Source organism: Mucor mucedo, assembly GCF_025094135.1.
Source record: "Mucor mucedo strain NRRL 3635 chromosome Unknown EV154scaffold_139, whole genome shotgun sequence".
NCBI lineage: Eukaryota > Fungi > Mucoromycota > Mucoromycetes > Mucorales > Mucoraceae > Mucor > Mucor mucedo.
Window position 1 is genome coordinate 1 of NW_026252423.1, and position 25354 is coordinate 25354.

General features: G+C 34.8%; 11 protein-coding genes across 11 annotated transcripts; 9 read left to right on the plus strand and 2 right to left on the minus strand.

Annotated features, from left to right (window-relative positions):
• Positions 1-650: 650 nt before the first annotated feature.
• Positions 651-1406, plus strand: EV154DRAFT_429403 (NLI interacting factor; the record flags this gene model as incomplete). The annotated part of the gene is made up of 3 exons (XM_051596465.1): positions 651-860; positions 950-1178; positions 1264-1406. The coding sequence occupies 3 exons, from the start codon at positions 651-653 to the stop codon at positions 1404-1406; spliced, it is 582 nt and encodes a 193-aa protein (XP_051452632.1).
• A 2192-nt stretch (positions 1407-3598) lies between these two features.
• On the plus strand, positions 3599-4440 carry EV154DRAFT_606507 (uncharacterized protein). The gene is made up of 2 exons (XM_051607546.1): positions 3599-3756; positions 3822-4440. Exons 1-2 carry the CDS (start codon positions 3751-3753, stop codon positions 4260-4262), a joined length of 447 nt encoding a protein of 148 aa, XP_051452633.1. The 5' UTR covers positions 3599-3750; the 3' UTR covers positions 4263-4440.
• A 43-nt stretch (positions 4441-4483) lies between these two features.
• EV154DRAFT_56479 (uncharacterized protein) lies at positions 4484-5413 on the plus strand. The gene is made up of 4 exons (XM_051605861.1): positions 4484-4719; positions 4785-4934; positions 5014-5058; positions 5113-5413. Exons 1-4 carry the CDS (start codon positions 4534-4536, stop codon positions 5314-5316), a joined length of 585 nt encoding a protein of 194 aa, XP_051452634.1. The 5' UTR covers positions 4484-4533; the 3' UTR covers positions 5317-5413.
• Positions 5414-5872: 459 nt separating this feature from the next.
• On the minus strand, positions 5873-7490 carry EV154DRAFT_429402 (legume-like lectin family-domain-containing protein; the record flags this gene model as incomplete). The annotated part of the gene is made up of 8 exons (XM_051596464.1): positions 5873-6075; positions 6209-6290; positions 6350-6408; positions 6479-6500; positions 6566-6661; positions 6742-6903; positions 6971-7227; positions 7289-7490. The coding sequence occupies 8 exons, from the start codon at positions 7488-7490 to the stop codon at positions 5873-5875; spliced, it is 1083 nt and encodes a 360-aa protein (XP_051452635.1).
• A 2451-nt stretch (positions 7491-9941) lies between these two features.
• On the plus strand, positions 9942-10433 carry EV154DRAFT_525216 (uncharacterized protein; the record flags this gene model as incomplete). The annotated part of the gene is given in 2 exon segments (XM_051603262.1): positions 9942-10029; positions 10043-10433. Coding segments are annotated over 2 exon segments (286 nt in total), but the record flags the coding sequence as incomplete, so codon positions are not given.
• Positions 10355-11065, plus strand: EV154DRAFT_56531 (uncharacterized protein). The gene has a single exon (XM_051605892.1). It carries the CDS (start codon positions 10440-10442, stop codon positions 10980-10982), a length of 543 nt encoding a protein of 180 aa, XP_051452637.1. The 5' UTR covers positions 10355-10439; the 3' UTR covers positions 10983-11065.
• Positions 11066-13984: 2919 nt separating this feature from the next.
• On the plus strand, positions 13985-14423 carry EV154DRAFT_486267 (uncharacterized protein; the record flags this gene model as incomplete). Its single annotated transcript, XM_051598833.1, has 2 exons — positions 13985-14075; positions 14137-14423. The coding sequence occupies 2 exons, from the start codon at positions 13985-13987 to the stop codon at positions 14421-14423; spliced, it is 378 nt and encodes a 125-aa protein (XP_051452638.1).
• A 1515-nt stretch (positions 14424-15938) lies between these two features.
• Positions 15939-16219, plus strand: EV154DRAFT_525230 (uncharacterized protein). Its single transcript, XM_051603263.1, has one exon. It carries the CDS (start codon positions 15973-15975, stop codon positions 16189-16191), a length of 219 nt encoding a protein of 72 aa, XP_051452639.1. The 5' UTR covers positions 15939-15972; the 3' UTR covers positions 16192-16219.
• A 777-nt stretch (positions 16220-16996) lies between these two features.
• Positions 16997-18191, plus strand: EV154DRAFT_56645 (uncharacterized protein). The gene is made up of 2 exons (XM_051605961.1): positions 16997-17123; positions 17193-18191. The coding sequence occupies exons 1-2, from the start codon at positions 17089-17091 to the stop codon at positions 17980-17982; spliced, it is 825 nt and encodes a 274-aa protein (XP_051452640.1). The 5' UTR covers positions 16997-17088; the 3' UTR covers positions 17983-18191.
• Positions 18192-19575: 1384 nt separating this feature from the next.
• EV154DRAFT_525239 (uncharacterized protein) lies at positions 19576-20421 on the plus strand (the record flags this gene model as incomplete). The annotated part of the gene is made up of 2 exons (XM_051603264.1): positions 19576-19758; positions 19813-20421. 2 exons carry the CDS (start codon positions 19576-19578, stop codon positions 20419-20421), a joined length of 792 nt encoding a protein of 263 aa, XP_051452641.1.
• Positions 20422-23945: 3524 nt separating this feature from the next.
• EV154DRAFT_555541 (uncharacterized protein) lies at positions 23946-25174 on the minus strand (the record flags this gene model as incomplete). Its single annotated transcript, XM_051605283.1, has 4 exons — positions 25023-25174; positions 24805-24897; positions 24568-24751; positions 23946-24034 (listed from the first exon to the last, which is right to left on the minus strand). The coding sequence occupies exons 1-4, from the start codon at positions 25101-25103 to the stop codon at positions 23946-23948; spliced, it is 447 nt and encodes a 148-aa protein (XP_051452642.1). The 5' UTR covers positions 25104-25174.
• Positions 25175-25354: the final 180 nt, after the last annotated feature.

The following is a 25354-nucleotide window of genomic DNA, read 5'->3' on the forward strand; positions in this document are numbered from 1 at the left end:
CATAGCAAGGGGAATCCATATATCAGTATCATTCATTGTTCAACAACAGCCAAAGCATGATTTGAGCAAACCCCATGATTTATGTACTAGTGAATATATCCCAAAACGACGGTAAATCAGAAAAAAAAATGACCGATTTTCGGGTACTCGTGGGAGTTTTTTTTTTTTTTTTTTTTTTTCTGCAGTGTAGAAAGAAAGGGAGAGAAAAGCGTTATATTCTACAGGCACATAATGTCACGCCATCTTGAACATTTCATTAAATAGCTCACGGGTAAACATGAGTGATCCTGACACTCATGGAAGGTACTGAAAAAAAAAAAAAGAAAAAGTATAAACAACCTACCTATAAGAGTCTGAGTTTCTTTGATTGTAACAAAAAAGTGACGTTATTTCATACACTGATGATCGGCGCTTGTAAAACAATAATATCTCCTCTCTTTTTTTTTTTTTTCTTTCTTCTTTTTTTTTTCCCTTTCATTGAACACTTCCATTACAACATAATAAGAATGCCTAGCTTGAGCAATAACACTTCGAACAGCAGGCAAGCTTTTTTATTTCAACAGCTATACGAAATTTTCCAGTTCATATTCAAGTACGTTCAAAGTATGCTATTTATTAAACAACAAACTCCTGTTGCAAAAGCAGCTACGATGCATAACCCAATTGCACTACAATACTATAAAGGAAAGACGCTTGTTTTGGATTTGGATGAAACACTGGTACACTCTGTTCGACTTGGAACGACCGAAAATAACATCAGCCCGTCCATCAAAAAGACAACAATTGAAGTAACCAGTGATAAACAAAGTATATTATACGAGGTGTATAAAAGGCCTCATGTGGATTTCTTTCTCTCCACTGTAAGTGTGTGTGTATTTGTGTGCTTGTGTGGATAGATATCTGGATATTTTGTATGAGAATGCTAAATAATAGAGGTTTACAACTATAGATAAGTAAATGGTACCGAGTTGTTATCTTTACAGCATCCATGTCAGAGTACGCAGATCCAGTGATTGACTGGTTAGATCAGGATCAGACGGTGATCAGTCAACGTTATTTTCGACAATCATGCTTATTACGGAATGGAAACTTTCTTAAGGACATCACAATAGCTGAATCTGACTTATCCAAGGTATGTTTAATAGACAATAGTCCTGCAGCGTATGAATTATGTCAAGGTAAAAAAAAAAAAAAAAAGCGTATACTATTTTTAAATGGAATTGCCAAAGGTATTAAAGATGAATTTGTTTTTTTTATGAGCAGACAATGCAATTCCTTTACCTACGTGGATATCCAATCCCAAAGATGATTGTTTACTCGATTTATTACCACTTTTAGACGCACTTCGTTTTACTGCTGATGTTCGGAGCATTTTAAGTTTAAGAGATTCAGATCATGTTTGTTAGTTTATTCCCTTTTTTTTTTTGTTTACATCCTCTAATACTGTATATATCCCTTTTTAATGATGACCTCTCTTTTTCCACACCCCATGATACATTTCGTTTGATCTTTTTCTTTTATTATTATAACTATGCACGTGTGCATTCCATGTGACACTTTTTTCTGTAATAAATATCTTTCTTCCTAGATGTAATCCGTGTAACCATAAGCAAATAATATTTTGATGTCATTCTCACATGTACTATAATATGTTGGACCACGTAGTCAATGTGACACAAGATGATAATCCCATAATCACATCATCCAAAGCTTCATAACTAGAAATAGCATAAGCCATCCCTCGGAGAAGAAACACCCATTTACATCCCCATCATTCGTTTGCTAGGGAGGACTTGCTGTGTGTTATTAATCAGGTGAGTGATACTGGTGATATAAAATTTAGTCTAAAGCATGGTACAATCGTTTCAAAATACTGGTAGTCAATGTAAAATTGATAAATTTTGATTGGTGAATAATAATCTGGTGAACAATCATTTTTTCGTATGCTGAGTAATACTTTTGACATCGGTGACGCTTCACTTGATGTAAATATATACTCTTTGACTTGGCCGCTTATCTTTAAATGCTGTAAATGTATCTTGCGCTTTACGGCTAGATTTTAGTAATGAAAGAGATAGCTACAAGTCAAGATGGAATGCACGTACAAAACAAATTGTGTTCTTGACATTTCTATACTCAAACTGAGACCAACAGAAAAGCGAGTGTATCATATCACTTAACCAGTATTGGTTACCGTATGACGAAAAAGGGTGTATTTTATACGCTTTAAAATATAGGTATAACGATAAACGATGATCCAACAATATATAAAAGTGTGAAACAACTAGATCAGCTAGAAACTTTTAGTTTATACATGTATATATATGTTTGGCTTAGAGTCGTTGTAACCCAAAAAAAATAGCTGTATCTCATATATAGAATACTCAACCAAGGTACTATATCTTGATATTCCAGTTATGCATTTTTTATTATTATTTGACAATGTTTTAAATATTCTGTAATTTATACGAGCTTATTGAATCAATCAGGTTTTTTATTGTTGTGCTACATTATAACAAGTCCATCAATTTAAAGTTGACATTTCTTTATCCATCATTGGAAGCTTGCCACCCCCATTTCAATTTATAAACATGTTCTATATATATATATAAAATACTCAAACCACTCAACACAATTTTAGTTCTTTAATAAATCACAGCATTAGCAATGGTTTCATCTAGCTCTTAATAATATTTACTGAACAATGGTTTTCAGTGGATAATGAAGTAGCCTTTCCGAGTATGTTATCCATATGATTGGAACAAGCTAAATGCACATATACCTACATTCGGACTGGTACTATTGTATAGCAACGTTTAAAAAAAAAAAAAGAGCGATCGCTTTCCAATTGCAGGTTGGGGGGTTGTGTGTTGGTTTTTATTTTTCTCCTTATATTCTTTTTGTTTCTTAGGAGTATTTTCATCTATATATCTCTCCAGTCCCCTGAGAACCAAACTGACGTTTTGTTACTGTTGCTTTTTCCTTTTATTTTGATGTTCTTTTTCCAGTTTCGTCTATTTTCATTTCAATTTCCTTTTTTTTTTTTTTTAATTTATTTATTGGGGTTTCATCTTTCTACTGCTTTTGTTTTTTTAGTTGACAAGAGGAACTTTATCTTGCCGATTAAAAAAAAAGTATAATCTGGGATAGAAAGGGGAAGAGGAGGTGAAGGTGAAAAAAAAAAGATTTTCAGTAAGCATTATCTTGTTGTATATGTGCATCATGCATTTACATGACGGAAAATGATGTGGTCTGACAAGATAAAAAGAGTCTTTGTCTTCTAATTAAAAAAGAAGGCTCATTAATTTGATTTTTTATTTATTTATTTTTTCACAGTAAGACCAAAAGGGAGAATCATAATAAGTCACTATTGTAGTGAATTTGAATGTGAAAATACAGTCTTTTGTTTCAAAAGGAAGGGGATAATCCCAAAGCAAGTTGAGACCCCTTTTAAAAAAAAAGAGAGGAGTGGGATCTATATATTTAGGCTCACCCATGTTTATCTTTTTTCTTGTGTAGCCCCTTTTGAGTCAAATTAGCTTTAGAAAAACGAGAATAGTTTAGCTGCTGAGATCATCTTACTTCATTTACAGAGTGCCTTAAACAGCAGGAGAGAGGCGCAACCATTTATCACTACAAACAAGGGGTGGATATTACCATAGAAACTCATATAAATAGCCATCCTTATTCCCAACCTCGGTATTCTTTTCTTTTCTTATTCTATTATAATATCATTTCTCTTTTATAACAATGAAGGTAATAAAAATACAGTGTAAAATAATATAGGTATCCCATTTTGATTCTTATCATGACATTTGTAGTTCTCCGTCATTTCTGCTCTTATTCTCGGTATTACTGCTTCTGTCTTTGCTAGCGATACGTTTGACCTTCCTGCCGAAGGATCCTCTTTTACTACTTCGGATACCATTCGCTTTGTTACCGATGATGTGACAGATGACAGTGAGAATAAAATCCAAGCTGTCTTGTTCAAGTATACCGATTCTGCCGATTTTGAACCCAAAAAGACCATTGGTTTGTGGAGCGCTGCATTAAATACAGGTGACGAATTTGTATTCGACTGGAGAGTCGATATGGATGCTGGTTACTATAGCGTCTGTGTCTTTGAGATTGATGATGACGATTATGATGACGAAGATTTTGATTATGAAAATGGGGATTCTTGTAGTTATCCTTTTGCTATCACGGGTGGTTCTCCTCTTGCCAACTCGAACAGAAAGAAGAGATCCATTTATGCTGCTTAAACTACACCTTCAAACATCAAACACAATTCACCACCCTTTTTTTTTTATAGAGCGTTTCTTTCCTATTTTTTTCTTCTTATGTAACGCTCACAGTATTAATCCCCTTAGCCTCAAATTTCAAAGTATATTTTTTTTTTTTTTGTTTAATAAACAATTTTAACCATCACCTCTTCATTTTTGATTGTTGTCTGACATTCAAATCCACACAATAAAAAAAAATATATCAAATGTTGTAGCACACAACACATATTTTTTCTTTATCCCCTTCATCATGTCTAAAGTTCAAGTTCAAGCTTATACGATCCCTCTCCTCCATGCTGCTAAATACCCTTCCTCTGCTGTTTGTGGTGTCTTGTTGGGTACAAACACACCTGATGGCGTACAAGTAAACACCGCCGTCCCCTTCTTTCATCATTGGACTACCGTTACTCCCATGCTTGAAGTTGCTTTAAAGCAGGTAAAAAGAAAAAACAAGAACACTGGAAGACATTGCAGCTATTAACTGTGGTACATATTAAATAGACAGACATTTACGCCAAGCAAAATAGTTTAAGCATTGTTGGTTGGTATCAAGCTAATGCCAGTGCTGAAGATAACGCCTTGCCTGAAAGAGCCATCAAAGTAGGGGAGACAATCAGAAAGAACAATGGCAACAAGGCACTCATCTTTTTGGTAAAAAAAAAAAAATGCCTGGTAGACACAGTGGACGCGCGATGATGCTGACCTTTTCTCTTTATTTTTATCATTGTAGTTGGATAACAAGCAATTCTCAGAATTAAACGAATCCGCCATTACAGTAAGTTCAAATAGGAGGAGAGTAAATCAAAGGTAAACTAAAAGACATGTGTAGCCCTTTGTTTTCGCAGAGAATCAATGGAGAAAGGTCAAGGAGGCTTTCCAAGGCCCCGAAGTTCGTTTGGTGGAAGAGGAGGAGACGATTTCCAAAGCACGCGAACTTTTTAGCTCTTCTGCATATACTAGACTTCACGATTTCGACGAACACGTAGAAAATGTTTCATTAGATTGGTTAAATACGAGCAAACTTGTTTTATAGAAAGAGAGAGAGAGAGAGGAAAGGGAGTGGATGTTATTTTATATATATATAAAAAAAAAAGAGGGCCGTTTGTATGTCTTCAGACAAACTTCTTATCGTTACGCTCAACACGTAATTTCCAATAAAGATAAGCAGCGATACCAAACAAAAATTGTGCAAGGAACGCATAAAAGATATATTTCAAGAAGGAGGACATGGTTCCTTTTGTCTCGGCAGATCGCATATTTACCTCATTCATCTTGGAATGCATCATGTTGCTTTGGGCTAAAGAGCGTTTCTATACATGCCAAAAAAAGAAAGGTTACATAAGGTTTTTGAAAATATAATATAGCATGCTTACATCCAAGGTGGAAAGAGTGCCTTCTAGTTGAACTAACGCAGATTGAATATCCTTCATTTTAAGGTTTTGCTCGGCAGCGATCCTTTCAATTTGTTGCATATTCCTTTGTGACTCCTTGGTGATCTCTTGAGCAATACGTTGGATTTCAGCACTACCGACCCAAAATGAGGTTATTATTTTTTTAAAACGCCACAACCCACCCACACACACACACACTTACGTAGCATCTGGTCCTGAACCTGAGTTTGCAGCTGTACCTGCGCCTGCACTCAATTTACTGAGATCAAGGACCTTATAATTACCACCAATGGCATCCTCAGGCGTGGGTGCACCTAAAGCTTCGATCTGCAATTGCAAAATTTGGATATGCTCAATGGCTCTACGCTGCGTATCGTAAATCGTGGCCAAATTCACAGCCACTTCACCTCCATAATCTTCCGCGTCTCTTAATTTTCTCATTTGAAATTCGGCTTCTTCGATTTTCTGTTAAAAATATCTCTTTAGTAAACCATATACACACACAGACAAAAAAAGAGAGAGAGAGAGATGAACTTGCCTTTTTTTGCTCTTCATCAATACCTGTGAATTCCTCGCCTCTCTTTTTCTTTTCATCTTCCAAAGGTCGGCTTGGATGCTACGAGATTATGTCAGGGTATGCTGAATGGATAAGAAAATAAAAAAACGTATTCTTACCTCGAGCTTTTGAGGTGGATTCAATTGTTTGGTTTCAAAAGAAATAATATCATGATCATCTATCGGAAACGCGTTAAAAATAAACGACATTTACAAACACATCAACAAACAAAGCAATTTTTTTTTTACCAGCAGGTGAATGAGAAGCAGCCTAAATAAAAGTCAAAAACAATTATTATTTTTTGAATTGTACTAAATGACGCGCAAAAAACTTACAGAGATACCAAAGTAGTACCCAGTGGGTAACTTGATGCCTGATTTCTGTACACAAGTACGATAATCTTTACCACCCGATCCATTATCCATAGACACCTTTTTTTTTTTTTATTTCCCCAACATTGGAAGGGTGAATAAATAATAATAAATAATAAATTAAAAATAAACACGCTTACGGTTAATGTGGTGTCCTTGTAAGAGACCCGAAGATAAGCAGGGTTCTCTGAATTTCTATAACTGATAGAACATGTACCCAGTGTATGCTTTGTAGGATCTGTACCAGCAGCAAAAGCTAAAGTGCCGTCATTTAACAAGACCATGGTCGTAGGTTTATGCGTCTATTTTTTTTTTTTATACTTTTCGTTTTAGGGATTAATTTATACATACATTTAAAATGTACCTTACCACAGGGTTTGCAGAATCAAGCCAAACACTAAGACCATCCCATTTATCTTTAGCACCAAATACAGGTCCGGGTTCATGGTTCTCTTTGGCATACCAAAAGGCTAAACCTCGTCCACCATGCATACTATTACCAGACACTTTGAATGCTACCTCTACTTCCCATGACTCATAAGGGTTAGGGATATCCGACCAGATATAACCTTTGGTGTTGGGAACAGAAGGTGAAAGTCGAATAAAGTCATCGGACTTGAGAACGTCTAGTAAATAATAATAAAAAGCATTAGCAGCCATGCTTTTCTTTCTTCATGCATCAGGTACCTCCTCCTGTTGTCCAGAAGGGAACGGTTTCATTGTAATAAAAATTCTTTTTAAAGGAAAGCTTATAATCGAATTTAAAGGTAGGTGCAAGAGGTAAATTCTCTTCTGCTTGAATGGGATCTTTTTTGTTGGATCCCCATATGCCTGCTGAACATGCTTGTAATAAGCAACTTGTGATGGCTAGAATACTAAAAACTTTCATGATATCACAATGAGAGAGAAAAGAGAGACACGTTTATAAAAAAAAAAAAGAAGGGGGGGTTGCCGCATACATTCGTTTAACGGCTGTTTAAAATTAATTTTTCCATTAACAGCTTTCTCAAAGGTCACACAACATATTCAAAACCTCCCCCTTCCACTGCTGCCCTTCCAATCAGCGGGTTTATAGTTTTATGCTGTTGGAAATATTCTACTTGCTGAAAATATTTCTTGTGTCACGCTCTTTTAAATAAAATAAAAAAACGCTGATTGGCATCATTTCTGTAGGTTGTGTCAATAATGCTGGGTGTAGAATTGCTATCCTCACTTGGGCTCATGACGTTTTATCACCTTGTTATTCCCTGATTCACTTCATAATACATCAAATGGCAATCCTCTTGTTTCATTACAAAGAGTCTCCAGTCATAATAATTACTCTGACATTTTTTATTTTCTGCCAAACGGATACAACAATGATAAATTGAATGGCCTTTTTTACCGTGGAAACATGTTTAAATTGTCAAGGTAGAGACTAGAATGAAAATTAACCTCTAGTTTTTGGTATGTATTGTAAAACGCCAGTGTCAACATACACATGGGAGAATTTTCCTTTCTTATCTAAAAAGATGTGCCTTTCTGAAAAAGGGAGACTATTTTCTAACACCCACACGTATAAAGTCATCTCATCCTCCACCCCATCCAATCAAGAAAGCACCCATCAATAAAAAAAGAATGTATTTTTATTTTCAAGGACATATCACTTCAGAAAAATACAGACAGTTAATAGCCAGAGAATATAAATTACGAATCGCTCTGATAGTGTGGGCATGAATGGACCTTGAGATTATTTCTTCCGAAGTATTTCTCTATGAAAAATTTATAACATCCAATGACAAAAGAAAATTTTTTATTTCAATTCCATAATTCCAGTAGCACTCTAGAATGAAGTCAAGGCTTGCCTCCCCCACTAGGTTTGACAATGTGAGAAGCCTTCAACTGTATAATGACAGCAAGTCGAACATGTTTTATATGATTGTCCATCCTTAATGCAGTGTAATTATTATTATCATTCTCACCACTGTGAATCAGATACATTTGACCGGCTTTCTTTTTAAAAAAACAAATTGGATAATCACTATGCAAGTACAGAATCAAGCCTAAAACTGGCATTCCCAGCTAACTAGCATCGCCTGCGTAGGAACGGACAAGCGTTTTGTGACATCTCTAATATTCATTATACGTAGTTATATATATATGTAACTTTAATGCTTCATAAAAAAAGGCTAGTACGTAAAGTCCAACAGTGGGTGAATTGGCATGATGGGCCTCTAAAAATAATTTCTTTTTCCACATTGCCACACCCAATCATAATGTGACATTGGAGTTACACAGCATAGGCCAAAGCTCCTTTACGCATTTTGTCATTGTAATTGTCAACGGATGCCGATTAGCACACGTGTATTATGGAAATCATTGTCATAACAAGCCTTTTATATTATTCCGGCCAATACCATCCTCGACACTATCTGAAAAAGTATCTTACATGGAAACGGTCCCTTGCGTATTATACCTCGAAGATCGGTGTCTATGGAGTGTGATGAATGTACTTCTGTGTCTCTACAACAGTTTCTGATATGAATAATGCTCTCTTTTGTATTAGGGCCTTTTATTTAAACATTAAAAAAAAGAGGATCCATGTTTTCTTTTTTTTTAAAAAAACCTGCTTGCATCAAGTGTGGTATTAGCTAACTATGTGGGAGGCACTATCATGTCCAATGATGGCTTGAAAGAATTTGTTTAACTACACTGATATCTGGATATCTGGAGCATGATTCACCATATCTATATCGTTGACCAGTACAAGTCATAATGATAGCTTGATACTACCATGCATACCAAAATATGCTCCCCCACATAATAATCTTACATCGTATAGTCCCACCCTTGTCAACTCATTTTTTTTTTGTTTTTGTTTTTTTTTGTAACCACATCTGTATGACCTTGACATAAGCAAACAATATGAAAAGTTTATTTTACTGTCTATTGCTTTCTTATAGCTTTTTTGCAAGAAATAGCACGGTTAATAACCCCACAACTGCACCATTTAACAGATAAAGAATGTATAGAGAGTTTGGGTACAGTTGGATTACCATTTATGTTCAGTAGCAATTGTTTATGACGGGTTGATATCGTAATGTTTTTTTTTAAAAAAAAAAAAGTTGAGGTGTTTGAAAATCATGATAAAGATCACACGTATGATTATCCCCAAAAACATTATGATTGACTACACCCACATAATTGAATGTATCTATATATTCTTATACATTTGGTAATATGGTAGTTAATAAAGAAGACTGAACCTTTCACTCTTTTTTTTTTATGTCAATGCTTAAGGCAATAAAACAGACATTTGCTGATTTTTTTTTTTTTTTTTTTTTGTCAAAAAGGGAATATAGACAATTTCGAAATGGTGTTTTTTTTGGGGTATAGAGCACCAGGCTTGGGTATACTTTATTTTTTTTTTATATCTATGTCTACATCTAACTCTATATCTATATCTATGTCTATCTCTACATCTATCTCTACATCTATCTCTACATCTACCTCTATATCTATTTCTATGTACAAAGCACCGGGCTTGCTGTTGTTTACAGGGTAAATTATGTACATGTAGCACCAGGCTTGAAAGTATTTACAGGCTTGAAAGTATTTACAGGCTTGATGGTATTTACAGGGTATCATATGTATATGTGGCACCAGGCTTGAAGGTATTTACAGGGTAGATTATGTATATGTGGCACCAAGGCTTGAAGGTATTTACATGGTTGCAGATATTTACAGTCTTGAAGTTATGTTCATAGTCTTGGAGGTATTTACAGGATTACATGTATTTACAGTCTTGTAGTTATTTACAGTCTTGTAGTTATTTACAGTCTTGAGGATATTTACAGTCATGAGAATATTTACAATCTTGAGAATATATACAGTCTTGAGGATATTTACAGTCATGTGGATATTTACAGTCTTGAGGATATTTACAGTCTTGAGCATATTTACAGTCTTAGGCATATTTACAATCTTGAAGGTATATACAGTCTTGGAGATATTTACAGTCTTGAGCATATTTACAGTCTTGAGAATATTTACAATCTTGAAATTATGTACACAGTCTTGGAGGTATTTACAGGGTTACATGTATTTACAGTCTTGTAGTTATTACAGTCATGAGGATATTTACAGTCTTGAAGATTTTTACAGTCTTGAAGATATTTACAGTCTTGAAGATATTTACAGTCTTGAGGATATTCACAGTCTTGAGGATATTTACAATCTTGAAGTTATGTACACAGTATTGGAGGTGTTTACAGAGTTACACATATTTACAGTCTTGAGGATATTTGCGGTCTTGGAGATATTTACAGGCATGACAGTACTTACATGGTATATTGTGTACGCAGCACCAGAATTTGAGAATTTGAGTGTTTTGTATAGGTAAAGCTTATGAAGTAAAGAGGGCATGTTTCAAGTAAAAAAAGATATATGGTAAGTGCAAAGGGTATATGGTCTAAAGGGTATATGTTGTAAAGGGTATATGTCGTAAAGGGTATATGTTGTAAAGGGTATATGTTGTAAAGGGTATATGGTCTAAAGGGTATATGGTCTAAAGGGTATATGGTGTAAAGGGTATATGGTGTAAAGGGTATATGTTGTAAAGGGCATATGTTATAAAGAGTATATGGTGTAAAGAGTATATAGTGTAAAGGGTATATGGTATGAAAGAGTATATGGTGTAAAGGGTATATGGTATAAAAGAGTATATGGTGTAAAGGGTATATTCTAGCACCATGCGGGGTATAGGACGAGTCTTCAGCACCAGGCGGAAAATAATGCCCTCTAATGGGCATGATCTATCAAAAAAAGTCTATGAGGAAGAAAAGAAAAGCGCAGTAACCTTGTCATTTTCGATTAAATACATGAGTAAAAGTTTCACATGAATTATGTTATACCCAAACTAGTGGTTTGTACTACTTTAAATTTTGTCATAAACAAAAACAAAATATAGAAATCTTACGAGACCTTTTCAAGAACCCACATATATAAGCGATACACTTTAATGAAGGCATAATAAAATAATAGAAGAAGAAGCTGAGAATTGTTTTTAGATTCTTCAAGGTATAATAAAAAGTATGACAATTTGTGTTGATTACAGTTTTGTCAAGAAAAGTATTTTTTTTATGTAAACAAAAAAGTAGACTAAAATAGGGGGTGAAAATAAATTTGATTACAGCATCAAAAAATGGGATTTTTTTATTTATGTCAAGAGATATAAACCGAAATATCATATCACACACTCCCTACACTTGCAAGCGCATCTATATGCCCTTCTTATCTGAAAACGTTTCTTTCACCTGTGTCCAAGTAATAAAGACTGCACTTTCTTTGACCAATCTAAAGTCATGGTGAAATGTTAATTTTTTTACAGGTATTAAAGAGAATCACTAACATTCTTGTTTTTCTTGGATGAAACAATAAACAAATGATAAGCAACTATACTCTTTTTTAACAGGTTGGGGTGATCATTGTCATCGCTCAGCCTATTAGCGGTGTGCTAGATAATAATCTTTTGTCAAACTCTTTGTGACATGGAGGAATATAGCACCAGTGAGGATCCTTTGATAGGGCTTTACACTTTTGCAAGGTAAATCTTAAAATGAATAGGACAGAGTGTCTAAAACCTGAGGGAATAAGGTATGCATTTTGTGTTTGTGACTGGGAGGTTTAAAAGCCCCCTCGAGATAGCTGTCCTGTACTGGAATAAAGCACAAATACTGTTTTGATCGATATGTATGTCATGTTCGTATAAATGATCACGTCTTTATATTTTGCTTATAATGGGTTGATTGACCATACCAAGATGTTCTACTTGTCATCCGTACGTTGTTGAATTTTTACCCTTTACGCTATCGTCTTATCTGAATACCATTGGATTGATTAAGGGAGTGCATAGTGTCAAGGCACCAACCAGCTGTTCTCGGAAAACGCTCTCTTTTTCATTGTATGACAAATGCGTAATCGTTTTCTAATGTCTAATCCTAATGAAATATGCCTTTCTTTGAAAAAAAACTCTTCGTATGTGTTGTCTTCATGTATATAAAAGTACGAAGGTCATAATCTTCACTATAAATGATGCATTTAAAATGCTAATGAGTTAAAAACATTTGGTGAGTATAATGGAACCCTAATCGGTACACTCTAGATGAACAAGAATGCTTGTAACTAAAAAGAAATTTAATCATATCCTTAATGATCAACTTCTGTCATGTCTGTAGTAGCCAGTACGTTATTATCTTACGTATAAATTTCTTTTCTGATAGCTCCGGTGATACAACCTTAAATCCGGACTCTGCTTTCGCTCAAAATGATTGGATAAAAAAAAAACTTTTGTTTACAATGCATGATTATGAACGACCTTTAATTGACTTTTCGTCATCTCTCAGTCTTTGGAAAACAAATAACAGACTATAAAAAATGTTCTTTTATGTCTCTTGAACCTATTACCTTTTTTTTTTTGTTATCCTAATTCATGATCCATATTATGGTCGATATCTGTAAACTACATCAGATGTTACACATCCCATTACATTTACGCATCAAAGATATGTAGATAGAATCTCCATAATTTTTAGCTATAACAAATGGTCAAAAACCCGGTTAGACTTGTCACACTCTATACAATAAAATTGGGTGTTCTTACAGGACAAACAAAATGTTTTAAGAGGTGCTTTCTTAGAGATCGGATTTATGATTCGCCGATGATAGTTTCATAATTAAATCCGGTGCACCTAACAAACATAAAAATAAAAATATCATGATGAGCCACCGTTAAACTGGTGCCCAAAAACCTTTGATTTTCCAACGTATTCCTCAATTTTATCCTAGATGTAATTCTTCCCCGCTAATAAGAATACAAAATTTAGCTGTTGCTTCCTTGGTTTTTATAGCAAATCAATCGATAATCATTTATAACTTTTAAAACACTCAATTCAAGGGAGATATAATATCAGTGAACAGCTTTAAAAGCTCCATGAAAAGCATAGAATTTTGACAGACATCACTTACTCGGAGGACCTATCAAATATTGGACAAGAAAGGTGGGAAATAAATAAATAACAAATAAACAAACAACAATTCATAAAATTAAAAAAATACTTGTTTTAGATATTGACACTCGTCATATGCTGCATTGCGCCACATGCGATTTGCACAGCATTTCTCTATTTGATGAAGGTTGATCATGACATTAACAAACACCACCAGTGTCTGATTATACAGGAATGTATCTCAAAATTAAGAATAAATAATTTAAGTAGGCCCATAAATACTAGCAATCATTGTCATTCACTTTTTTTTTCGCTACAAAAACCGCATAATATAACTACAAAATTCAAAGTTAGTTATGCGGATTGAATAGACAGTGGTGGTATTAACAAAAATACGATGAAAGGGGATGGTAGTTATTTAGTATTTATTCAGAAAGGGAAGCCAGTTCCAACAAAAGGGGTTATAATTCAAGTCAATGACCCATACTGTAAGTTTGTTAACATAATTGTTCTTCTTCGTTTGTGCTAATAAGACCCTCTTCTATTTAGACATAGATATCAATTTGGAAATTCTTCAATTAGAACGTTCAACTAGTACTGTTCCAAACAAGTATGCTCTATTGCACGGAGACAGTCCTGGTATGACTTATAATATAGACTCCAGTGATTTGTCATATAATACTATCAGAAAAATTGGGGTAGAATATGAGCATATTAGCAATCATTTATCTATCAAAGTATCAAGAGGATGCATGAGTGATATTAATGACTATATTGATTATACCTATTACAAAACCGTAAATATCATCGAGCCATTGACACTTACTTATATTTAACATATCACTGCTTCAATAAAATGATGCCATTTTTAAACCATCGTTTCACCTGCGGACATTCAATTTTAAAAATTCCCCCACCCACCAAGGGCACAATGGCCTTTTTTTAAGAAACATTTCCATAAACAAGTCATGCCTTTTGAATTAAATGTATCTTAGTTCTCATTGGTCACTTAGACATCGAAACTTTGCTGCTGGACTTTTTTTGATATTTGATGAACAACAACAACGGCTGCGCCTACGGATCACGCATGAATTTTCTCGATTTCCCCGGCTATGTCAAACTCTGGCCAATGATATTTTATGTAATCGCACCAGCAAACTCGAAGCCTTTGTATGGCCACATATTCTTACCGCGCCTACCCCTTCGCTACCATCCGAAAGTTGGTATTCTCACGATTTGGTGTCCCAGATGCGACTTCAACAGCTATGGACCCAATTTCAGCCTAACTCTTTCCGAAGGTACTATCAGCAGCAATGCTCAACAACTCACAACTTCCCAATCCGGAATATCAAACAATTCTGGCGATGCCGTATGTTCCCACAGGCGCGCACTGTATACTATCGAGTTTTCTCTAGGTGTATACCCACAAAACAATTGATGTTTAAACATTTCGGTAACGTTTCCTCTCCGCAATGTTCTTTCTGTGGTACGGCTGAGGACTCAACCACTCATTTCTTGGTGGAGTGTCCAATCAAGCGACAGCTTTGGCACCGAGTCATGTCCCACTACTTCCCGTATCTTGAATTTACGCCAACAATGTTGTATAAGTCATTATGCTCCCTAAAACATCCGTTGTCTATGCAAAACAATGAGTGGTATCTCGCTATAGTCTCTACTACTCTTTGGCAAATATGGAACCTGTACTGGCTTCATGGCACAGACAATCCACGGCCTTATCCCGTCGCCAATCTACCAAAAATTGCGTCAAAAATTATTCAACAAATTAATAAGATTATCCACCCTGTCCCAAACCTAGATTAATTCTCTTGTCTATGTTACATACATCCACGAACTTCCGTTTCATCAAGTCCCACCACTCCGCGATGTGTGACTTAAAAATTTTGTATTAAATCATACCCTTAATAAAAATTTATTTACAAAAAAAAAAAAAAAATTAAATGTATCTTCTAATATTTAGTTGTATCGCCGGTGGCATTGCAGGTCTTGTCTATTCTAGTGAAAAATATACCCAAAATGCCAGAACAAGACTTGCTCAACGAGTTTCTTTCCTCGCTGACAGACCTTGCGGTGTCCATGTAAGTCTTTTTTTTTTTTTTTTCCTTTCTTTGATCTCTCTTCATTGTCTCACCACATAAGAAACTAGGAAATGCCTCGTAAAGTCACGGTGTATATTACTGCACCACCTGGCGATGGACTTGAAAAGAGTCGAACTTGGTTCCGTGAATATGTCAAGGTAATATAATACGCCAACCCACCGAATAAACATGTATAAAAAATAAACTGACATTCTTTGCTTGCAGCCTATTCTTGTTGCAGGTGCTGTCGATTACAGCTAAATCACCTGGCCAAATCGAAACTTCTGTCATGGAAGAAATCGTTCAACGTCGTCGTGAAGCCGCTGAAGCAGCGGCCAATGCAAAATCAACCGACCATAAACCATTAGAAAACAAGTCCAACACAGGTTTTACATCACCTGTGGATAACATGAACAACAAGAAGAAAAGTAAAGTGGTATCCGATGGAATTATAGCGATTGGTAGAAACGCGTATTGTGAAGTGCTTTGCGCATTAGGCAAGGGATGAGATGATATTCTTGCTGTGTTTGTAGAGGTACGTCTTCTAGAAGTGTAAGGACATAGAGAAGACAAAGGATGAGACATCTTTTATTGCAGAGGAAACCCTGGAAATGTTAAAAGCCACATCATTCAAGAATTTGACAATTTCTCGCTTCCACTTGTGTTTTCACATATCATGGATAACCCCCAAATGAACATCCTTAGATGGCTCAGTGTGTCTTTAATTGTAAATGTATCTGGAAGCAAGAAAATACGCTGGTAATGCTGTATTGAACCAAATCGACATTTTTAAGAACGGGATGAGGATTTATAGCAAGAAGAAAAAAATATTGTATTAGATATGATATAGCCGAAGTATTGAGGAAATAGACATGCTAATTCAAGTAGATACAAGTATTTTTGGTAAGTTAATGTATGTGACAATGTTAATTTGCGTTAAATAAAGTGTGTAATATACATATATAAAGTATGATGTAAACGATGTCTTTTTTTATTTGTTTCCATATGCTTTAAGGGGGAAGGATAGCAAAGGTCTCTTTTCCCAGACACGAGAGATTTTCCACGGAAGAGTAGTCTAGCACAAACTAAATTCTTGCTTCAATGTTAGTAGGTGTTAGATAGAAAGTTTGAATGCATACTTTATCCCATCATTACCTTCATGGTCATACAAGATTGATGTGCCACAACAAAATAGTTACACGGAACACCGGGTACTCGTAAGCCTCTTTGTGTTTGTGCTTTCGTCGCTTTTAACATCGTGCTGTAGAAGAAAGAAGATGGAAGAACTCTATGACTATTCTCGGCATAGATATTTTATTAATATCGGTAAGCGACTTATTTTTTAAAATTACGGCGTTGCTTACTTCGTACAGATTTGGACTATGACTTGATCATCTCTAAAGCGATGGCCATTAACGGATCTTTAATGCAACATAAAAGGTTAGTCGACATCAAAACAGCAAAAATTATACGTGTATCTTTTTTTGACAGATTCCTTTTTAAAAAAAGATATGAAAGCAAACACCGTACCTCAATTGTATATGACACTACCGCGAGAAATATCATTGCCAGAGGCGACAAGGCTGATAAAGCGAATGAGAATCCGAAAGGGCTCCAGGAAGGCGCTATTTATGTACACAACACCCTAAGCGAGCTCGCTAACATTTATTTAAAATCGAAGCAACAATCCTTCGACAATACGGCACTGTACGCGCTCTTGTACGAGGAGGCTATAGACCTGTTACAAAAAATACTGGATCATTATAAACAAGAATTGAATGGTGTAAATATGGATTTTTATTATTCTTTGAATCTTCCAACCAGTTGGGATTATAAAATAAGAGAAGAATTGTTCATGCCTCTATTCGTAAAAGCTGGTCTTCTCCATGAATATGATGGTCCAGATAGGCTGTTTTTTTTTTCAATGTTAGAGTTAAATTTTCAAATCATGCAGACGAATAGAAGTTTCCGGATGGGTAGAAACATAAAGCATAATAACCATCGCATCATATGTACAATAGATTATCAAGGTACATACTCCGTGGATTTGAAATTGGTATCGGCTCAATATCCTACTTTCAGATTAGCACAAAGAAAATTGGTGCCACGATTGTTGAAACAGGCTCATTTTGTAATCCCGTTTGGACTAAAGGAATTACGATTATCATTGATAGCATGTGTGGAAAAGCATCATTATACTATGTTATCATCAGAATCTATCGATGACATGCTTGAAAAACTCAGCCAAGAGTACAAGGGATGTAAACGCCTCGTAAGAGTTCATGGAAAGGAAATTTGAAAGACAATTAAAAACTTTTTTTTTTTTTTATGCCAGAGAAAAGCAAGTGATATTTTAGATGTTCAGCCATTGCCAGACTTGAAATCTCGCTGGACGAATAAACCAATCACTTTAAGGGAGATACTTGAACATTTTTTTGGTCATGCAGAAAAAGTCTTTATAAATGAAGTAGATAAACTTCTTGTAGGCAGGAGCAATGTAGTACCCAGGCCAGTGGACATTTTTTACACAAGTCGAAAACCGGATACATTTTTATCCCTGGGGATAATCTCAATATTTGATTGTTTCTCGAAAAAGTATTTCAGTAAACTAAAAAAACTTTACGTATCCGCGGAATTCGATGAGGATTCCCCCATATTTGAACTCTTTGACTATGATGCCCGACAACTTGCAGCTAAACAGCTTTTAGACTACCTAATGGAAGAATTTAACATACGTAGAAACCCCATTATATTACCCAACGAAGAACCCAAAAGTTGCTTAAAACCTATTATCTTGATCAATATCGGTAAATTGACTCCTTAGTAGTATCGGCTTCGTATTAACCTGACCTATTTGAAACCAAACAGATATATCGTCTACACAAATCCAGACTGTGTTTACACACTTAGATAAAAATAGACGAATTGGACAGAAGCAATTTTTTGAATGGTAACAGTGATAGGCATCAAAATATCTTTTAAAGAAAAAATCCAACTAAGTTATATTGTATTGCATAATAGTAATATGCAACCGTTGGATAGTTTCGTCAAGCAATCAGAAATATATCAAAGACCAGTACTACATATACCAAATAGGTAAAACTACTTGAAGAAAATGCCTATCTTTGCCAATTCTGATTGTATGTTCAGACTGAAGTTGGGTTTAGAAAAGATTTTTGGTGACTATGTTCAATTGTACTCAAGTTACAAAAGAAATGTGAAAAAAAGAATACCAATGAGCCCGGAATCCAAACTACTTGGACGGGCTTTCCGAGACATGCGGAAGAGTAGTACTTTAAGCAGTGATGAAAGGATAGAATCAAGTAAAAATCTGCAAAAGGAAATCAGAAATTTATTTGTCTCCTTGGACCCAAACATGTTTAAAGAGCTTATGGCAAACATTGAAATGTACGATCTTTTTGTGTCGAAGGATGAATCTTGTGGTTCGGATAGTGAGTCATGTACTACATGCCATCCAGGCTACATGTATTTTTTTATGATCACATATCTGCACTGTCTCAACAAGCAAATAGAGGAAAAATTAGAAAGTACTGTAGGATCGAGTTGGAGAGCCAACAATATTTGGTATGCCGTCTCTATGGATAAAAAGCTATTGGATACTGTCTTCGGGTCAATAAAGAAATTGGAAAAATCAATCTTTGCAAGTGGAATTTTAGGGAAGGACGACGAACTTCGAAAAGCAAAATTCTGCACCCGCGGTGAAGAAATTTTACCAGCTATCCAACACAAGTATCAACATTTGGACTTTAGGTTGAAATCATACTTTGTTGTTGCACATATATCTTCGAAGTATATCCAACTCAGTTTGCATCAAGTGGTCAAACTGGCATCACCCGGAGAAGATCCAGCGTCCATCATTATTCAGGATGAAATGATTCAAATCGATAATGTATATGATACACTCTGTAAGAGTATTATGAAGAGCATACAAGTCAATTGTCGAGTTGACTATTGTACCACGCACAAGAGTGAGGAAGATACACAATATGATTTCCAATCATCTGAGATATATAACAATGTCTATCGAAATTTAAAAGCATGTGTTGTTGAACTTGTAAGCTGGTATATTTATAACTAGCGCCTCATTTTATTAATTACTTTTTGGTAGTTCGAAAATAACAAATCAAATTTGAACGTGGATTCCGAAATACAGCTAAATATCAACACGAAATGTGGTTGCAGAATAAGCATATTTCTTCGTTATATTATTGAAGTAGGCCTTATTTCAGTGATAGAAAGTATAACAACAGATATAGTGGCTTCTTTGACCAACGAAAAGTTATTTGGAAACTATGTGCCGAATTGTATTTTTGTGTTTGGAAACCCGTTCAATCTGGGGCAGGGTTCAGAGATCCACATAGCATACACCATGATTATGCAAAAAGCGATTGATGACGGTGTATATATTAAAGAAAAAGATACAAAGATATTTGTACTAAGAGAATCTATAATCCAATTGCTGGACACGTCCTCAACTGGAAAAAATCCTTACATGTTAGAAAGGTTTGTCACTGGAACTTTGTGCCAAGTATCAAGCAATACATACATGATGCGGATTTCAAGTTCAAACGGTTTGCTCCCTTTCACCCGAATAAATAGTGATGGTGATATCAAAAATACTACTGCAGGTGATGGTAGTTATATGGTATTTATTCAGAAAGGGAAGCCCGTTTCAACAAAAGGGCTTATAATTCAAACCAAGGAAGTACCATGTTAGTTTGTTGCCATGATTGTTCTTCTTTGATTGTGCTAATGAGACCCACTTCTACTTACATATAGATATCAATTTAAAAATTTTTCAATTAGAAAGTTCACCCAGTACTGTTCCGGACAAGTATGCTCTATTGCACAGCGACACTCCTGGTTATACTTATGGAACAAACTGCTTTAATTTGTCACTTTATGGTGTTGGAACATTTGTGGTAGAATATGAGCAGATTAGCAATAATTTATCTATCAAATTATCAAGAGGATGCATCGGCGATATTAATGACTATATAGATAAACCTTATTACAAAATTCGAAATATCATCGAGCCATTGACACTTGCTTACATTTAACATATGACCGCTTCAATAAACTAACAGCCGTATCCACAATTGACTTTATAAATTACTATTTTATTTGCGTACTTTCATTGAAAAAATGCCCCCTTTTACCCAGATGCTATTGGAATACGTTTTGTGCAAGTGTATAGCGTAAGTGAGTACATTCTAACGTTTTAAATCTGAAATTGTTGGTATATATTATCCCACCTACACATATAAATCTATCTACACATAAATAACACCATCTATATTTTTATCCCTTCAAAGTTTTTGATAGAAATAAATGAAACAATTAGCGATCACGTTAGATTGTAACGATTATGTGTTGATAAGAATAAAGTGTATTCATCGTTTCCAACCTAATATGATGCACAAATGAGATATCTATTTCTTTTTTAAAACATGAGTTGAAACCCTTTTTTTTATGGAGATTTAGCTCTATCGTAGAATCGCGCTTCTGTAGTCATTTTAAAACTACATAGCACTACAATAATCAGATCAATGAAGACCAGGCAAACATGAATTTGTATGCTTTATGCCTAAGTCTTCTTAATGTTTCTCTCTCTTAGACAACACTATGATAAAAGTGTCGCGACGGCTCTAGATTAACTTGCGTTTACACCACTTCAAAAGCTAATTTCATTTTAGTACCAATCTAAAAGACAAAGGAGACTGACGACGAATGATGGCTAAAGTAGACACTATTAGCACTTTCAACTCTAAAGACTATTAAGAAGAGGGGCAACATTAAATGATAAGAGCATAATCTTTACCTTATTTCCTGATTGGCATCATTTCTGTATGTTGTGTCAATAGTGATGGATGCAGAATTGCTATCCTCACTTGGTTCATGACATTTTATCGCCTTGTTATTCCCTGATTCACATCATAATACATCAAATGACAATCCTCTTGTTTCATTACAAAGAGTCTCCAGTCATAATAATTACTCTGACATTTTTAATTTTCTGCCAAACCGATACAACAATGATAAATTGAATGGGCTTTTTTTTACCGTGGAAACATGTTTAAATTGTCAAGGTAGAGGGTAGAATGAAAATTAACCTCTAGTTTTTGGTATGTATTGTAAAACGCCACTGTCAACATACACATTGGAGACTTTTTCTTTCTTATCTAAAAAGATGTGCCTTTCTGAAAAATGGAGACTATTTTCTAACACCCACACGTATAAAGTCATCCCATCCTCCACCCCATCCAATCAAGAAAGCACCCATCAATAAAAAAAGAATGTATTTCTATTTTCAAGGACATATCACTTCAGAAAAATACAGATACTTTTTAGCCAGAGAATATAAATTACGAATCGCTCTGATAGTGTGGGCATGAATGAACCTTGATATTATTTCTTCCGAAGTATTTATCTATGAAAAATTTATAACATCAAATGACAAGAGAAAAGATTTTATTTCAATTCCATAATTCCAGTAGCACTCTAGAATGAAGTCAAGGCTTACCTCCCCCACTAGGTTTGACAATGTGAGAAGCCTTCAACTGTATAACGACAGCAAGTCGAACATGTTTATATGATTGTCCATCCTTAATGCAATTTAATTATTATTATCATCCTCACCACTGTGAATCAGATACACTTGACCGGTTTTCTTTTAAAAAAACAAATTGGATAATCACTATGCAAGTACAAAATCAAGCCTAAAACTGGCATTCCCAGCTAATTAGCATCGCCTGCGTGGAAACGGACAGGCGTTTTGTGACATCTCTAATAGTCATTATACGTAGTTATATATATATATAAAACTTTAATACTTCATAAAAAAAGGCAAGTACGTAAAGTCCAACAATGGGTGAATAGGCATGATGGGCCTCTAAAGATAATTTCTTTTTTGACATTGCCACACCCAATCATAATGTTACATTGGAGTTACACAGCATAGACCAAAGCTCCTTTACGCATTTTGTCATTGTAATTGTCAACGGATGCCGATTAGCACACGTGTATTATGGAAATCATTGTCATAACAAGCCTTTTATATTATTCCGGCCAATACCATCCTCGACACTATCTGAAAAAGTATCTTACATGGAAACGGTCCCTTGCGTATTATACCTCGAAGATCGGTGCCTATGGAGTGTGATGAATGTACTTCTGTGTCTCTACAACAGTTTCTGATATGAATAATGCTCTCTTTTGTATTTGGGCCTTTTTTTTAAACGTTAAAAAAAAAGAGGATCCATGTTTTCTTGTTCTTTTTTTCTTTTTCTTTTTTGAAAAAAAAAAAAAAAAAAAAAAAAAAAACCTGCTTGCATCAAGTGTCGATTTTGGGGGTCTTAGATAATAATGTGGGAAGCACTATCATGTCCAATGATAGCTTTAAAGAATTTGTTTAACTACACTGATATCTGGATATCTGGAACATGATTCACCATATCTGTATGGTTGATCAGCACAAGTCATAATGATAGCTTGATATTACCATGCATACCAAAATATGCTCCCTCACATTATATTCTCACATCGTATAGTACACACCCTTGTCAACTCATTTTTATTTGTTTTTTTTTGTACAGTGCATCTATTTTACAATGAACAGTTTTCGTTAAAACGGACATTTTCAGAACTTAAAAGTCGGATTTTTAGACTGGTGATTTTCATATTTTTTGACAGAGAAATCTAATTTATCGCGGGAAACAGTTTAACCGGGATATATACGTTGGATTTTTATGAATTTTTGCACTGTAAAACACCTCCCGGACATCTTTGGGTCTCCCCACTGTAAATGGCCAATTTTGTTTTGCCATCTGTAAAACATTTTGTGTGAAAAAAAAAATTCCGGCTCTATTAGTTTGTGGAGGACTCTCTAATAAAGAGTGTAATAGAGCCGGATTTTGGATACCTGTTGAATTCATCGAGGAGATAGAGTTTTTATTTTTTTTTGAAAAATCGGAGCCAAAAATTGTTCATTGTAAAATAGATGCACTGTAGCCACATCTGTATGACCTTGACATAAGCAAACAATATGAAAAGTTTATTTTACTGTCTTGCTTTCTTATAGCTTTTTTGCAGTTGTGGGGTTATTAACCGTGCTATTTCTTGCACCATTTAACAGATAAAGAATGTATAGAGAGTTTGGGTACGGTTGGATTACCATTTATGTTCAGTAGCAATTGTTTATGACGGGGTGATATCGTAATGTTTATTTAAAAAAAAAAGAAGTTAAGGTGTTTGGAAGTCATGATAAAGGTCACACGTATGATTATCCCCAAAAACATTATTATTGACTACACCCACATAATTGAATGTATCTATATATTCTTATACAATTTGGTAATATGGTAGTTAATAAAGAAGACTGAACCTTTCACTCTTTTTTTTTATGTCAATGTATGTCAATGTTTAAGGCAATAAATCAGACATTTGCTGATTTTTTTTTTTTTTTTTTTTTTTTTTTTGTCAAAAAGGGAATATGGACAATTTCGAAATGGTGTTTTTTGGGGGTATAGAGCACCAGGCTTGGGTATACTTTATTTTTTTTTATATCTATGTCTACATCTAATTCTATATCTATATCTATGTCTATCTCTACATCTATCTCTACATCTACCTCTATATCTATTTCTATGTACAAAGCACCGGGCTTGCTGTTATTTACAGGGTAAATTATGTACATGTAGCACCAGGCTTGAAAGTATTTACAGGCTTGATGGTATTTACAGGGTATCATATGTATATGTGGCACCAGGCTTGAAGGTATTTACGGGGTATAATATGTATATGTGGCACCAGGCTTGAAGGTATTTACACGGTTGCAGATATTTACAGTCTTGAAATTATGTACATAGTCTCGAAGTATTTACAGGGTTACATGTTTTTACAGTCTTGTAGTTATTTACAGTCTTGTAGTTATTTACAGTCTCGAGGATATTTACAGTCATGTGGATATTTACAGTCTTGAGCATATTTACAGTCTTGAGGATATTTACAGTCTTGAGCATATTTACAGTCTTGAGCATATTTACAATCTTGAAGTTATGTACACAGTCTTGGAGGTTTTTACAGAGTTACATATATTTACAGTCTTGAGGATATTTACAGTCTTGAAGATATGTACAATCTTGAGGATATTTACAGTCTTGAGGATATTTACAGTCTTGAGGATATTTACAGTCTTGAGAATATTTAAAATCTTGAAGTTATTTACACAGTCTTGGAGGTATTTACAGAGTTACACGCTTTTACAGTTTTGAGGATATTTGCGGTCTTGGAGATATTTACAGGCATGACAGTACTTACATGGTATATTGTGTACGCAGCACCAGAATTTGAGAATTTGAGTGTTTTGTATAGGTAAAGCTTATGAAGTAAAGAGGGCATGTTTCAAGTAAAAAAAGATATATGGTAAGTGCAAAGGGTATATGGTCTAAAGGGTATATGTTGTAAAGGGTATATGTCGTAAAGGGTATATGTTGTAAAGGGTATATGTTGTAAAGGGTATATGTTGTAAAGGGTATATGTTGTAAAGGGTATATTCTAGCACCATGCGGGGTATAGGACGAGTCTTCAGCACCAGGCGGAAAATAATGCCCTCTAATGGGCATGATCTATCAAAAAAAGTCTATGAGGAA

Bases quoted from the DNA above. Each gene is read 5' to 3' on its own strand.
- EV154DRAFT_56479 (XM_051605861.1), top strand. From the start codon at position 4,534: ATGTCTAAAGTTCAAGTTCAAGCTTATACGATCCCTCTCCTCCATGCT. The intron at 4,935-5,013 runs GTAAAAAAAAAA...TTATCATTGTAG, and splicing joins ACAAGGCACTCATCTTTTTG to TTGGATAACAAGCAATTCTC. The intron at 5,059-5,112 runs GTAAGTTCAAAT...AGACATGTGTAG, and splicing joins TAAACGAATCCGCCATTACA to CCCTTTGTTTTCGCAGAGAA.
- EV154DRAFT_56531 (XM_051605892.1), top strand. From the start codon at position 10,440: ATGAGAATATTTACAATCTTGAGAATATATACAGTCTTGAGGATATTT.
- EV154DRAFT_525230 (XM_051603263.1), top strand. From the start codon at position 15,973: ATGGAAGAAATCGTTCAACGTCGTCGTGAAGCCGCTGAAGCAGCGGCC.
- EV154DRAFT_56645 (XM_051605961.1), top strand. From the start codon at position 17,089: ATGGCCATTAACGGATCTTTAATGCAACATAAAAG. The intron at 17,124-17,192 runs GTTAGTCGACAT...TTTTAAAAAAAG, and splicing joins TCTTTAATGCAACATAAAAG to ATATGAAAGCAAACACCGTA.